Here is a 15,727-nt window from a genome sequence, read left to right as displayed (position 1 = left end):
GAGAATATGGGTGTACAATATTTAACATTCCAAAACACTTCAGACACCTTACTTAAGTTGATTCCCCTCAGCCATACGGGCAGGACAGGAGTCATTCTCTCCACAGGGCAGAGGAGTCCTCTTCTGGGTAACCTAACAGAGGTTACAGGCAGTGACATGACTTAAGCCAGGTCATCTGATGATAAGCACAGTATTCTTTACCCTGGAGACACAAAAACACACCCCTTCCCTGCCCCCTCAAAAAGAGCCTGCAGCCAGGGATTTAGCTCAATCGTTCCACCGCCTGCCTCACAAGCGCAAGGTCTGGAGTTTGATCCCTGGTACCAAAAAAAGAGAGCCTGCAAAGGAGTGTGGGAAAGTGTCTCAAGAGTGCTAGGGCACACTATTGGAATCTCAAAAGGCACTGAAGCAAGGTGTCCACCTGCCAGCATTCATGCAGGCCTATGTCTGTGGCCCTCACCTACTTTGATGCCCTTCACACTAGGTGCAGCCTTCGTGCTGCAATTTTGTTGACTTTATTGCTGGGAGGGGTTTGCCTGAGGGAGTGCAGAACTTTCCACAGAGAACATCCACACATGCAGCAGTCCCTCTTCTAGTCCCTTCTTGGCTGTGCCCCTGGCTAGAATCATCTCTTTTCCAGGCCAGTCCTTGTGCAGGCTCTGAGCTGGCCCAACCCCGGGCCTTGGTCCCTTTTCTGGACTCCACCTCCAAACTTCAGCTGCCTCCCTCAAGCTTAGATCACTCACCTTACAGAAAAACGTAACAGCACAGGGTTCTGGGGCCACCAAAACCCCTGCCACACTGGGTAGAGGCAAGGAATGGAGAAATGATAGAAAATAGGTTTCCATTTTATTATTCTCCACACTCAGAATGTAACTAGTCATAAGAGATGCAAAAATGCAGAAATTTTTCTTATTATGGCCTTTGGCATTCTAGAAAAAAGTTTAAATATCCCAATATGTGTCTCTGAGTGTTACAGGTTGCCAAAATGGTTATCAGAATCTCCTCCTAAATGTAGTGTTCTCCGCACAACGACAGAACAGGCATGGAGGCAGGAGGCTGCCTCTGTCAGCCACAGCACAGCTGCTGCCAGTAGCTCCGAGCGGCTGGGAAATGGAACTCAGAGTTTGTGGGAAGTCTGTTCAGATTCAGTTGTGGGCTCCACAATCAGTGATCTGTGTGAAGCCCAGATCTCTCTCTCCTTCTCTCTCTCTCTCTCTCTCTCTCTCTCTCTGAAAAGGTCCCCACAGAGCTCTTTCTCCCGAGGTTAGTAACTCCATCTGGACTGGCCTGGGATCTCAGCTATTTCTTCCCTTGCACAGTTACATTTAGATAGAGATCATCTCACTAATATAACCTGCTAACCAAGCACATCGGTGGATGGTTGGTTTATGTGTTTATAGAATCAGGGTGGCCACATCTCGCTACGTGTGAGAGGCCTCAGGTTACAGCCTATTGGGTAACCGGGCAAGTTATAATAGTACATCAGGAATCTCTCTTACAAGATTAGGAATGTTCTTGTGTTTTTTCTTCTACTTGTTGCCTTAGAAAGACCGATTGAAAAACAATGTGCTTTGCCTTAAAGCAACAGAAATTGGAAAAAATACATGAGGAAGTCTTATATTTGTTTTGTAGGAATGATATCAATGAAATTAAACGGATCATCATTTTGTGCTTCACTGAGCATTAATAATAAACATTGTGTAAGTCACTCATGTCTCCATGGTTGCAGGCAAATATCTTTGCATGGCAGTTGGTGCTGCCCTCATTAGAGGTTTTCTTCCACACGCCAGACAGCAAGGACCTGGGAGGCACAGGTGGCAGCCCTGTCCCACTGGCCGGCTGCATTCCCTCAAGAATGAGTGTGCTTGGGCCCCTCACAGCCTGGACTGAGGTGCGGCTGTTTGGTGTTGATTGCACCAGCCCTGTTGCAGACTTGTCACTTGCTAACCCCAACATCCACCTGCCTAGCAAAGGAGGTCCTGTTTAAAGATGAAGTCCCTGAAATGCGCGGTTGCTAAGCACTCTCAGTCTGTCTGCTTTCCAACTTGCCACGCTGCTTCTGAATGTCTACAGAACTTAAGAGTTCGGAGTTCATATTTCCCACTTCAGTGCTTCATTATACATTCTCTGTTATATTTTTCACTGATTCACATGACCAATCTTAAACAAGCCAGTGGTGCTGTTTTCAGAACACATTGGGATCACCAGAGTGCTTACGATACTCCCTTGCTCTCCCCCTACCTAGCACAACATAATGATTCAGTAGGAATCTTATTTACTTCCTCATCACTAGGACACAATACCCGACACCCACAAGTTAAAGGAGGAGAGGTTTATTTTGGCTCAGTTTGTAGAGGTTTCAGGCCATAGTCAGCTGGCTGTGAGGTAGGGCAGCATGGCGGAAGAGAATTTATATAACAAAACAGTCTAGGGTTTGGTTCATTTACTGGTTTAACACCATCAAGCAACCAGATTTTTCTATTCTTCTTTCCTGCCATCCCCTTTTTCCTCATGATCACAAATGGCTCTAGCAGTTCCAGGTATCATGCATAGATGTGACAATATCTAGCAAAGAAAACAACTTTTTTCTTGTATGCCACTTTATTGATTTGTTTATTTATTTTTGCAGTGCTGGGCACTGAACCCAAGACTTTTGCACTAAGCTATATCCCAGGCCACTTTATAATTTTTTTCTTTTGAGACAGAGTCTCACCAATTTGCCCACGCTGGCCTTGAACTTTCAATTCTCCTGCCTCAGCCTCCCAGAGTGCTGAGATTACCATATCGAGGGATATATCTCTTTCTTGAAGGTAAAGATGCCTTTCCCAGGAGTCCCACAGCAAGTTTTTCCTTGAATCTCCTTGGCCAGAATTGTTTCACTGGCTCCTATCTAAAACAGTGGCATTTCAAGCCAGAAGAATGGAACCACATGATCAGTCCTCCCCCAAGTACATGACAGGTAGGAGGATGACTAAAATCAGGTAGAAATGGGGGCTGACTATTAGGAAGGTAACTCACAGCATCTGCCACGATGAGAACACCTAAGAGAAAAACTACACTGGGGTTGGGGTGATGAGGTATAATTTATAAATGTCTGTCTAGGACTGAAACCGAGAGATCAAACATGTTCACTGGCAAATCCAGGCTATAGGTTTTTGAGAGGTGAGAAAGCAGCTGTAGCTCAATAAAAGCAAAGGAGTCAATCTGCAGTCCACAGCTAGGTTATGCGTCACTATGAGCAGGGCCTGACGTTCTCTTCCCTCCTACCTCTGACTCACACCTGCAATCCAGGCTAGCACTGCCACTGTGGTCAGGCTTAGAGGAATGGAGTATATATATGGTACCATGTGGTAGTTTTGAGCCAACTGAGCAGTAGGTGGAATGTGACTAATGAAACCCCCTTAGAAAAGCCTTCTTTGTTCTTGGATGTACAGGTGATAGGAAAGAAGACTCTTGCCCAGGCTGAGGTGAAAGTAAACCTGAGGCACCAATAGCTTTGACTTTATGGAGCCAATGTTTTTTTTCAACAACTGAGCCTTAAGAGAACCATCAAGTCAGTAGCATCAGTCAGTCAACAAATATTTATTGCCTGTCTACTACGTGTCATGCACTCTTCCGACATTGGGATGTTGTTGGAAACAAGGTATAAACATGTCTGTAAAGAGAGAGTTCTATAACAAGTAAGTGAAATGATTTCAGGATACTTCTAGGTCTCATTTCTCCTGCCTTCCTTTATGTAGTTAAAGAGAAGGAAAATATAATTTATTTTATCACTCTCTAAGTTCTTGACTCGGACAGATTCCTGGTAACAAGAGCCAAATTAACAAGAGAACACAAGCAAGTTTGTTATACAGTATGTGTCACATGGAAGAAGAGTCTCTCCACTTAGCTTAGGAGCCTGGTCTGATAATGTTTAAGACAGGATGGTAGGTTTTACAGTGACAAGACAAAGGGCCAAGAAGTCTCAGGCTTCAGAAGTCAGAAACTTGGGGAGGTATCATTTCAACTATTGTATTTTTCTTATCTAATTCTATTTATTTACTCATGTTTTTTCATCTTATTATTTTGCTAATATCTTCTTTTATATTCTCTTGTAGTGTTTTATTAGTCTTTAACAATTTTTACACCTATTACAATATTCCTCTTTTGCAGGAATCTATAATCCAATGGGTTATTTGTTGCCTAGTTGGTTTCTTAAAACCTATGCTACAAATGCCCTTTATTTTGGCCTGTGAGCTCATTTTGTCCTGGGGATTGATTTCAACCCAACTCTAGTCTCCATGGCATCTCCTCAGTTTCATTGAGCCTAGGGGTAGGAAGGTGTCTTAGGTACTTTTCTCATTGCTGAGGCAGAATATCCAATGCCCAAAGTTAAGGGAGGAAAAGTTTATTTAGCTCACAGTTTGTAGAGGTTTCAGTCCATAGTCAGCTGGCTCCAAGGCCAAGTAGCATGGCAGACAAGTATCAAGAAAAGAAACAGTTCATGGTGGGCAGAAGGTACCAAAGTACCAAGGGACAACCACAGCTCTTTCTATCCCTTATGTCTTATCCAGACTACTTAGGGCATGTAGCACTCACATCCTTAATGCTAGCACCCTTGATCCTAGCATTGTAGCATGAATCAATACCAGTGACACACAGTCTAGATCCAGCCACCTCTGAAAAGGGTGGCTGAAAAAGTGGCTATGACTGCATGAGGCTTTGGAGGGACATCTAGACACAGCCCTAACAGAAGGTGCTGATGAACCCCAGGCTCCAGAAAGCCACAATCATTCCCTCCACCTCTGAAGAAAATTTCTGTAAGGTCTTCCCTTTTTGCTCTTCAGAGAGCAGCAAGGTCAGGAGAGGCCTTTTCAGGTGGAATTGCTCAGAAGCAACTGCTCAAAGTCAGTTGTCCCTCAAGTTTGTTATTATTGTTATTTCAGCTTCCTCACCTATAGAGGCCATCTGCTCTCCTCATCTTTCTCTAGAGGATACCTATACCAGAGTCTGAAATTTCACAGAAGTAGGAGCAGTTTTCCCCAAGGCAACTGAGCAAGAGCAAACTTACATCATATCCTCTTTCCCAAGTCATGCTCCCACACCCAGGCTGGGCTGTCTCTTGCCCCATGCCAATACAGCCATTGGGCTCAGGTTGGGATGCCAGAGAAAGAGACTCTGAGACAGACTGGTGAAAAGAAGCCTCATTCTAGAGCACACTGAGATCAACATGTATGTAAAGGAGGGGATCAGGCAGAATGAAAAGGAGCCACACTGTGATACCAGTGAAGATGTCAGCTGAAATCTACCAGGAGCCCTGATGCTGAGGTGGCCCTTCAAAGTTGGTCTGAGTTAGTCACAGAAAGTGTGCCTGCCGCACACTGACCAGTCACTGAATACAGGTAGCGCCAGGAAGCGGGCATGACCTGGGCCAGGCAACTCTCTCAGGTCTCCAAACAGCTGAGGGGAGTCAGGACTGTCAGGGACCCCCGTGGTAGGTTCCAGTCTCCTGCCCAGCGCTATAATACATGCGAGAAGAAAGACTTAGAGACAGAGTTAAAGAGACAGAGTTAAAGAGACAGAGATGCAGGGAGCCAGGATGACCAATGCTCATGTAAGTAAGGCTGAACAATCAATGGCCCTGAACACCCAGAGCTGTCGATATTTATTAGTGACATCATAGTTAGACGGAGGTAAAGGGACTACATGGAGGGACTAGTGGAGTTGCTATGGATACATTACTGATGCAGGCAAGGCTTGTAAAGGAAGAGACAAAGCATTCTTGAATTAGGGACAGAACACACAAAATACAGGTTGTGGTTAATAATTAACCTTGTCTTTTTAGTAAAGAAGATTCTAACTCTGGAAATGGAATTTGGGTAAGAGTCACTCTGAACTCCATACATAGGCTTCGGCCAGACTCACTTCTATAAACAAGCCAAGTGCGGGGTTAACTCTTTACAGCCTGCACTGCTTATAGCCTGCTTTGGGCATAATCAATGGGGTGCTTTCCCACACAGGCCTGAAAGAGGAGTTGGCTGCCCCACTACCCACTGCACTACCCCACTCATTCACCAGCTTGAAATAACCCTCCACACCCCCTTTTCTCCTCCCTTTTTTCTTTCTGGACCCTCCAAGCTCTTAGGGGGGAAAGGAGATGTGAAGGCAGTAGGCATGCTAATTCAGCATTTGGATCAAGACTCTGGTCAACCCAGGAATTCTGAGCCTGAAGAATTGTGTAATTCTGTTCCTTTTCTTCTGTGCTTGGTCTCACATGAGCCTTCATGTTCCTCTGGAGCAGACATATGGTAGCTCACATGGTCATCCCAGCTCCCAACTCTCTTGTTCACGAAGGCCTCAAATTTCCAAGGAAGCTGAAGCTGAGTGAGTTCTCTGAAGCCTCAGGCAGCACTGAATGGTGATGTGGCATGGCCTGAAGGTGGCCTCACCTGAGGGCTCTGTAGAGACACAAGGACCCCTCGCAAGAAAGACAGCACAACTCTCCACAGGACCAAGGTCCGCTCTGTGAGTCCCTTCGCCCCGTCGATTCTCAGCCTTATGCCCCCACCAGACAGTGGCTGTTCAAGCAGGGGAGAGATGGACAGTGGGATGGGCTAGAGGCCAAGATGGACAGCAGGGGTGTAACTCTCCTTTTGAACCTGATTCTGAAAAATGTCTGTTCCCTGCCACACAGGCACAGTCCCTCCAACTCAGCCAGTCTCACTGTCCTCTCCCAAGTCTTTAGCTGCCATTTACTTTCTGAGAAAATTGAAATTTCTGTAGATACTTTCAGGCTGTTCAATGAGTGGCTTTCTAAGGCTGCCTTATAAATATTTCAAAGTTAATTTTCTCCTCCTAAATCTGTTTTCTTATAAATTTCAATCTTGATCCAAGGATCATCTTCATTAAGTCCAAATCAGAAATTTTAGAATCTCTATCTTTTCCAAGTCCATTTCCAATATATTCCAAAAGTTCTACAGCTTCTAGGTCCATCATCTCTGTAAGGTGCCTCATCTCTTTCTCTGTCACCTTCTTAGCACCATCTCAGTCTCAGGGCCTCTCATATTTCACATAGATTACTGCCTGTATTTGTTCTCTACTGCTAGGTGGCAAAATATCCCCAAGCTCCATGGCACAAAACAAGCAATATTTATCTCCCAATTTCTGTGGGCTGGGAACCTGGAAGTGGCTCACTGGGTAACTGTGGCTCAGGGTGTCTCACTAGGCAGCAGTAAACATGACAGCGGAGACTGCAGCCATCCGAAAGCTGAGGATCTTCTCTGAAGGCAGTTCACTCACATAGCTGTTGCAACAGTTTGCCCCTTTAAAGCAGTGGGTAGAATAAAGAGCAAGTGCATTTCAGGGGTGATTTGGGGGCCAAGGTCAGCCCCATATCTGCACACACATGACACAGACTTCAGTGATTCACTGCTTAGGCTTGAGTACCTGCTCGACTCTTGTTAGTGCAGTGACCTTGGACCAAATTATTCAGTTCCTCTAAGCCTCAGTTTCACTATCTTGAAATGGGATAATAGTAGTACTTTCCTCATGGTGCTATTAAGAAGATTTAATATTTAAAGTGATGGCCAGGACATCTGGCTTATATTGAAGGCTTAAAGGAAGAAACTATTTGTTGAGTGTATGGGTAGCTAATGGACATGGTGGTAACACTTTCGGCCACTCATTGACATCTTCTCCCTTTCTGGTTCTCAGCTTCTAGAACTACACTGTCTGACACAATAGCCCCTGGCCCCATGTGGCCACTGAACACTTAAGATGTGTCCAGTTTGAAATGAGGTGTTATGAGTGCCAAGTATTCAGATTGCAAAGATTTAGTACAAAAATGTGAAAATATCTCATTAACAGAGTTCATCTTAATTATATGCTGCAATGTTATTTACATAAATAGGGTTTAATATATTAAAATTAATTTCATCTGTTTTTGGAACATTTTCTAAGTTGGCTACTAAATTTTTTTAATTATATATAAGGTTTACCTTATATTTCTTTTGAGCCGTCTTTTAGGAAGACAAAGTTATGAAGCTATTAAATGAAAAAGTAACATGTTACTGCGTTTTCTTTCTTCACATAGCATGAGCTCCTCCTCCTCCTTTATGCTCCCACTATACTTAGTGTGGATTCTGACTGGGGAGTTAAAATGATGCATTTCATGCACATGACTCTCATGAACCACCATCCATCACTAGGGCAACAACAATGGGATGTGTGACTAACATTTCCTCAATTGTTGGCAGTGCATAAGGAAACTTGGTTACAGATTAGTCAGTAGAGAACAAAAGACCAGGAGGGGGGAAGAAAACAATTTCTTTTTAAACTCTTTTCATAATGATGCTTCATATAAAACTGAAGGTAACAAAGAGAAAAATTAAATGCCACTGGGAGACAACTCAGTATATGTGCACTGCTCCCTTCTCCTTTGCTAACAAAAGTCCCAATGTTGCTTAGGGCTACAGTCCACCCAGTTAAAACACAAGCTACAAGAGGTGGCCCTATGGGACAGTTTCAACCAATGAAACACAGGGGTATCATGGTAAGTCTTTTAGGAAACTTTTTCTTGACTTCAAAAAGGAGGGATGAGACAAATTCAGCTGGCACACACCATTTTTCCTTCACCCTCCACCTTTTCTGTCTGGAATGTGGACACGATTCTGCAAAGGTGGAATCACAACCTTGAGACTTTAAGGGTCAAGGTCACACACTCAGGTGGGCCAGGATGCCTCAAAGAGCCTGAGTGCTTGGTGACAACTTGGTCCATGGCCCAGGCCTGGATCATCTACCTCCAGACGCGTTACACAAACCACATAGGCCCTACTTGCTTAAGTCACTCTCAGGTTTGCTGTTGTACGCAGTTAAATACAACAGTAGCTGATACTTGCAGTCTTCAGAAAACACTAATATTCACAATCTGGGCCCAAAATCTGTCCTCAGGCCATTCTTACTTCCAAGGAAATATTAGCCCACAGCATAGGTCATGTGACTCATGCAGTAGAAATAAGTGTGAACTATTTGGCCTGGGATTTTTATGATCCAGCACATACAATTGCTATTTTTAAAAGATACATGCTGTATAGCTATATATGTATACATATATATATATATATATATATATATGTATACATGTATACATCTGCCTATATGCACCTAAGTATACAGATATAAATATACATTTCCTAGTGGACAGAATTTTGTCTTATTCATCATCTTATTCCCAGGCCTTAAAAAATGCCAATCCTCTCTCCTTTTAAAGCTTCCTCCTCCTCCTGTGGATATTCATAAAATATTTTGCCACCACTCAGAGGGTGCATCATGAAAATCATCCTAGGCTAGGTTTCAGGATAGCTGGATCTAATCTTGGCTCTGCCAAATGCATGGTTCTGCGACACTGAAGCATTCCTTTAAACGAAAGCTCATGCAGAAGCTCACTGTACTACACAGATAAGACTGGAGAGAACACCCAAGCCCCCCTCCACTGGGCCATGAGATGAGAAGTTCCCAGAATGCAACAGCATTACAGAAAAATGTAAAGTAAACTGCTAACTCTGTTATATAGATCTAATGGAATACTGACCTGGTAAGAGGTCAGAAATCAGTACAAACAGGAGCTTTAAAAGTGACCTGCACTTAGAGAAATTTAATAAAGTGCTTCAGCAACGACCCAGGACCAGTTATTTAACTACTACATGAGCTATTTTCCTTATCTATACAATTAGTGTGTTAGACATTATTATGATAATATACAGTACAATGTAAATTACCAAGAGAAGTATATTTTATGCAATATTTTCCAATTTTGATCATTAAATTCTCTTTCAGTTCCCTAGCTTACTACTATTTCAAGACATATTCTCTCTCTCTCTCTCTCTCCTCCCTCTCTCTGTCTCTCTCTGTCTCTCTGTCTCTCTCTCTCTCTCTGTCTCTCTCTCTCTGTCTCTCTCTCTTTCTCTGGCATACTGTTGGAGATTGAACCCAGGGCCTTTGCACTGAGCTACAATTGCAGCCCTTTATTATTTTTTACTTGAAACAATATATGTAAGATGTTGTATCAATCAGGTTTGTTGTTGCTGGGACACAACACTGAATACCCACAACTTAGAGGAGGAGAGATTTAATTTGTCTCATGGTTGGAGGGGATTCAGTCCATAGTGGACTGGCTCCAAGGCAGAAATGACATGGCCAAAATGCAGGGAAAAGCAAAATTGCTCAGCTCATTACAGCCAGGAAGCAGAGCAGGGGAGAGTACTAGAGAAGAGCAGGTTAGGGACCATGCGTAGTATTGAAGGCACATTTCCATGACCCACCCAGATACACCCAGGAGCATGCTTACCTAATCTGTAGGCTCCTTTACTGAAGTTGACATACCATATCGGGATTAATGGCCATAGTCACCCAATAATGGGCTTGAATTTTTGAACCTCCTACCTCAGCCTCCTAGTGTGCTGCGATTAAAGGCTACCCTACCACACCTGGCCTCAGTTTTGCATTTTTAAAGATATAATAACTTAAATTTTTCTACATTAAAGTAGAAATTTTTAGACAAGTGTTTTTAAAAGCATAAGTCATGAAGAAGTCCTCTGAAAACTTCCTTTATGGATCCCCCACCCCTGCCCAACCATGACCAATTTGGCTTAAAAATTTATCATTGTATATAGACTAATTCCTGCTTAGAAAACAAAATATGCATGATGCAAGATCAAGGCATGAACCATATCTGCATCTGAGAGGAGACATAACCAAGATTTGGACTAGGTAAATGCTTACAGGCCTCTTTTCTCAATAAAGGAGTAGCACTGAGAGTGCGAATTAGGTTCCTGGCTCCTCCAGTTCATTCTCCTAATGCTCCTTGTTTCCTTTTGCTGAGCAGGGGTCGTTCTTTTCTTCCTGTCATTGCCAAACCCCAGACAAGTCAGCTAGAAGACAGACTGAATCTCCAGGAGTGCACCATAGCCTTCCTCCTCAAACAAGCCTTTCGCATCAAGGAGGACATCTCTGCTTGTCTCCAGGGGGCCCATGGCTTTCGGAAAGAGGAGTCGCTTGCCAGGAAGTTGTTAGAAAGCCACATCCAGACCATCACCAGCATCGTCAAAAGACTCAGCCAAAACATTGAGGTAGTTTCTGTTTCCAATGTGTTGGCATCATTGCTTGACAAAGATTGTCAATGACCAAAGTCATTTTTCAACTATAGGAATGTGTTGCGATGGTTTAAAACTTAAATGATTTTAATTTAGCTGCTCCAGAGGGAAACAATTTGTTTTTTTGACAGCTCATTTATGAGAAGAAGTGGAAGAAACTTCTATTAAAAATATGACTTGCATATCTATCTTGTGACAGCAAAGATACTGTTTAACTTTATGTCAGACATTGTGCTAAGGTGCCTATGTTATTCTAAATCACCAAGATTCTACCAGTGTAATAATTTCAGAGGTTTTCCTAGTGCTCTGACAGTGCTGCCTCAGTGACTCTCCACAACCTGACCCCAGCAATCTCAGGCCCCATCTCCACCCATTCCTTCAGCCATGCCAACTTCCCAGCATTCCTTGCTCTTCACCCTGACTGGATCATCTTCCTTTAGCTATTCCTATTAAATACCCCTCATTTCCTGAGGTTTCTGCTCAAATTCTACCTCCTAAGAGACGATGTCCTCCACATTCTAGCAAAGAGCACCCTTTCTCACCTCAACAGTTTCAATCCCCCTTAAACTCTATTTTTTATCCACAGCACTCATCACAATCTATGATGATCTGTATTTGTCTATTGTTCCACCCCCACCCCCCAAATATACTCTGCAGAAGGGCAGGGACTTTGGTTCACTGCTAAATCCTACACCACACAACAATTCTGTGAGATATGTAGTCAGTACTCTTAATATTTCTTGAAGTAGATTAGTAAATAAATGATTTTTAGGTCTTGAAATGAAAATAAAGCCTTTGATTGATTTCATGATAGCAGCCATTCTTTCTGGAGTGAGGTGGAATCTCAGCGTTGTTTAGATTTGCATCTCTTGAATGACCAGTGATGTTGAACGCTTTTTCATATGTTTATTTGCTCTTTCTACTTCTTTGTCTGAGAAATGTCTGTTCATTTCAGATGCTCATTTTTGAATTAGGTCTTTAAATTTGGGAGGTCTGATCTTTTTAAGTTCCTTATAGATTCGAGATAGTAGACTTTTGTCTCAGGAACAGCAGGTGAAGATTTTTTTCCCACATTGTGGGTTGTCTCTTCACACTGCTGGTGGTTTCTCTTGCCGTGCAAAAGCTTTTTAATAAGAAGAGATACCACTTGTCGATTGTTTGTGCTAGTTCACGAGCAACTGAGGTTTTGTTCATAAAATCTTTTCCTACACCAATGTCTTCAAGAGTTCTACCTAACCTCTGTTCCAGGAGATTCAGAGTTTCTATTTTAATATTTAGATCCTTAATCCATTTTGATTTCAGTTTAGTTCATGGTGAGAGATATAGGTCTAGTTTTAATCTTTGGCAAGTTGAAACCCAATTTTTCCAGCACCATTTATTAAAGAGGCTATTTTTCCTCCAGTGAGAGTGTTTGGCTCCTTTATTGAAGATGAGGTGACTGAGTGTGTCTGGAGTTGTTTCTGCATCTTCTAATCTGTTCCACTAGTCCTCAGGTCTGTTTCTTTGCCAGTACCATGCTGTTTTTATCCCAGTAGCTTTGTAGTATAGTTTCAAGTTGGGGGTTGTGATACCCCCTGCCATGTCTCTGTTACCTAGAATTGGTTTTGCTATTCTGGGTCCCTTCTTTGATCAAAAAAAGAAAATTCTGTGCTCACTTCGGCAGCACATATGCTAAAAAAAAGAAAATTCTTAGGCTATGTCTAGATAAATATATTTTAACCATAGTTCTCCAACTTTTTAGAGTGTATGTGCATGCATGATTCTTCTCAGTTAACAACTTTCAGCAGTGCCTCAGATAATACATGTTAGGAAAAGGGCTAAAAACTTGTGCAATGGTGAAAATTGACAATGATGACTTCCTCCATACTTAACCTTCTCTAGTACACTAGATTGATTAAAAATAAAAACAAACCAACAAACTAAACACCAACAATGGGATTTGCTGGGATTTCCCCCAGCAATAATTTCTGAGCAGTGATTTGCTCATTAATTTGAATATAAATCCAAGGATATTTATGAATAATTTTATGTGTAGGGTCTAGCAGACCCCAAAATGCAATTGAGAGAATATAGAAAGTAAAAACCTCTTAATGAACTTTTTAAAGGGTACTTTATTGATATTTAGGAAATTTTCCAGGCATGACAAAATATTATCACAAAAGTGTCAAGAGGCAAATAGATCCTTGGCTTTTGAGATGACTGGTAAATCTAGTAAGTACAGCTATAGCACCAAAATAAGATTCTGATTTATGAGTTAAATCTTGGTAGTTGGAAAGAGAACAACATTCTCATCAAAAATTTTCTAAGAACGTTCTGTATTTTGACTTGGGTTGTTGTCACACAATTGATCACATTTGTCAAGATCTCACCAGGTGTGCCCTTTGATTTATGCATTCCAATACCTACTAGCTATACTCTTAAAACACTCTCAATGTTAAGGTGGAGAATAGTTGCCAAATCTGTAGAATCCTGCTAAGAGTTTTGGTTAGCTCTGAAAAAAAGACAAATGCTAAAACATTTTCCAGAAACTGTAATAACTCAAGATATTTGCAATGCTGGTAAGGCTTTGGCACAAATAAGAAAAATGTGAAATATCTGGTCTGATTGCATGAAAATTATATTTAAAGAAATATTTTTAAAGGCTTTAGATAATGTTAAAATTTCATGAAGGAAAAACTATATGGCTACCTTTAGTAAATAAAATTTAAAGTGAGTCCCGCAGAAGATGCCGAATCACCCCGCTGCAGACAGGCAGGTCTGCCCACACCCTACTGAGGTCCTGAGTCCCACAGAACAAGCCAAATGAGCCCGCTGCAGACAGGCAGGTCTGTGCACGCCCTACCGAGGTCCTGAGTCCCACGGAAGATGCTGAATCACCCTGCTGCAGACAGGCAGCCACCTGGTTCCACACTACAAACATGCAGAGGACACCAGACCACCAGACCAAGGTACTGAGTCCCGCTGCTCCCGGCCCAGAGGTAGGGCCTTCTGAGCTGCCGTTCCACTGCTCCTGGTCCAGAGGAAGGGGCTTCCCTGTCACCATCCCTCCTGCTGCTCCCAGCCCAGAGGAAAGGGCTTTTGGGCCACCTTCTGTCACCCTGCTCCTGGCCCAGAGGAAGGGGCTTCCTGGCCACCATCAATCCCACTGCTCCCAGCCCAGAGGGAGGGGCTTCTGAGCCACCATCCTACTGTTCCTGGTTCAGAGGAAGGGGCTTCCCGGCCACCATCCCTCCCACTGCTCTCAGCCCACAGGAAAGGGCTTTTGGGTCACCATCACTACAGCTGCTCCTGGCCCCTGTCCCACCTCTCCCAGCTCAAAGGAGGTAATCCATGCAGGTGCTAACAGACCCCCGCCCCAGTCAAAATGAGAAAACACGTAAATAAGTCTCAAAACCAGACTTCCAGATCACCTACAGCAACCCCAAAGGGAAATGAGATGGAATACTCTGATACGCAACCACTGGGACCCACTGAACTGGCAACAAAAGGGGATCTGGAAAAAATGAAATCAGGAATAATTTCTCAGATAACAGGAGAAATTGTGCCCCTAGAGCAAGACATGATGAATAAATCTAGAGAGGAGCTCAGGAACATGATGGAATCCCAACATAGGAAACAAATGGAATCCATAAAACAGATGCAAATAGATTTCCAGGAGATGAAAAACTCCATTGAAAGTCTACACAGCAGAATGAGCTAATGTGAGGACAGAATTTCAGATATAGAAGATAAGATTGCAATTAGTGACCAGGAAAAGAAAAATTGCTTCAAAATTATAAGGGAACATGAGAAATCAATCCAGCAGCTGCTAGGTGATGCAAAGAAGAATAACATAAGACTGATTGGGCTCAATGAAGAAACAGGAGAGAGTGCAGATGACATGAAAAATCTCTTCACAGAAATAATGGCAGAAAACTTCCCAAGCAGGGGAAAAGAGCTTGACATACAGATAAGTGAGGCATATAGGACTCCAAATAGCCTTGATCAAAAACAATCTACACATAGGCATATAATTGTTAAGATTCCAGAAACACAACAGAAGAACAAAGTTCTCCAAGCAGTCAGAGAAAAGAAACAAATCACATACAAAGGAAAGCCCATCAGAATCACAGCAGACTTCTCAACACAAACCATCAAGGCAAGAAGAGCTTGGAGTGACATATTCCAAGCCCTAAAAGAAAACAGCCTCCAACCCAGATTGATGTATCCTGGAAAACTATCTTTCAAAATGGATGGAGAAATAAGATACTTTCATGACAAAGAGCACCTTAGGAACCTCGTGAATACCAAACCAGCACTCCAAAGAATTTTACACAATATCCTAGGAACAGATATTGAGGATCACAACCCCAGGAAGCAAAGCAGACTGAACCCATCTGGCATGACAAGAAATTAAATGTAAAGGGGGAGAACCCAACAAAAAGAAAAAGTCATGGCAATGACAAGTCAATATGTTTCAGTTATAACCATCAATGTTAATGGTCTCAATTCACCAATCAAAAGAAATAGATTGGCAAAACAGGTCAAGAAGCAAAATCCAACAATATGCTGCATACAAGAAACACACTTAATTCAAAAGGAAACTCATAGACTGA

At 42.7% G+C, this 15,727-nt stretch overlaps 1 protein-coding gene across 5 annotated transcripts in view; it reads left to right on the top strand.

Moving 5' to 3' along the window:
• Fam81b (family with sequence similarity 81 member B) overlaps positions 1-15,727 on the top strand; it is a 127,327-nt gene that overhangs the window by 8,278 nt on the left and 103,322 nt on the right. For 4 of the 5 annotated variants that reach the window (XM_087180957.1, XM_087180959.1, XM_087180960.1 and 1 more), the window contains 2 exons: positions 6,337-6,507; positions 10,865-11,108. In XM_087180957.1, coding sequence (XP_087037083.1) covers positions 6,398-6,507; positions 10,865-11,108 — 354 coding nt within the window. In that variant the 5' untranslated portion in view covers positions 6,337-6,397. Of the gene's footprint in view, positions 1-6,336; positions 6,508-10,864; positions 11,109-15,727 lie in introns of those variants that run through there. The other variant, XM_087180958.1, reaches the window with a different exon arrangement.

This window comes from Heterocephalus glaber, unplaced genomic scaffold (genome assembly GCF_053883595.1).
Source record: "Heterocephalus glaber isolate CG9 unplaced genomic scaffold, H.glaber_assembly_v1.0 deba00001465, whole genome shotgun sequence".
NCBI classification, from domain to species: Eukaryota; Metazoa; Chordata; class Mammalia; order Rodentia; family Bathyergidae; genus Heterocephalus; species Heterocephalus glaber.
The sequence above is the reverse complement of the archived record's forward strand: the minus strand, read 5'-3'. Positions and strand labels throughout refer to the sequence as shown.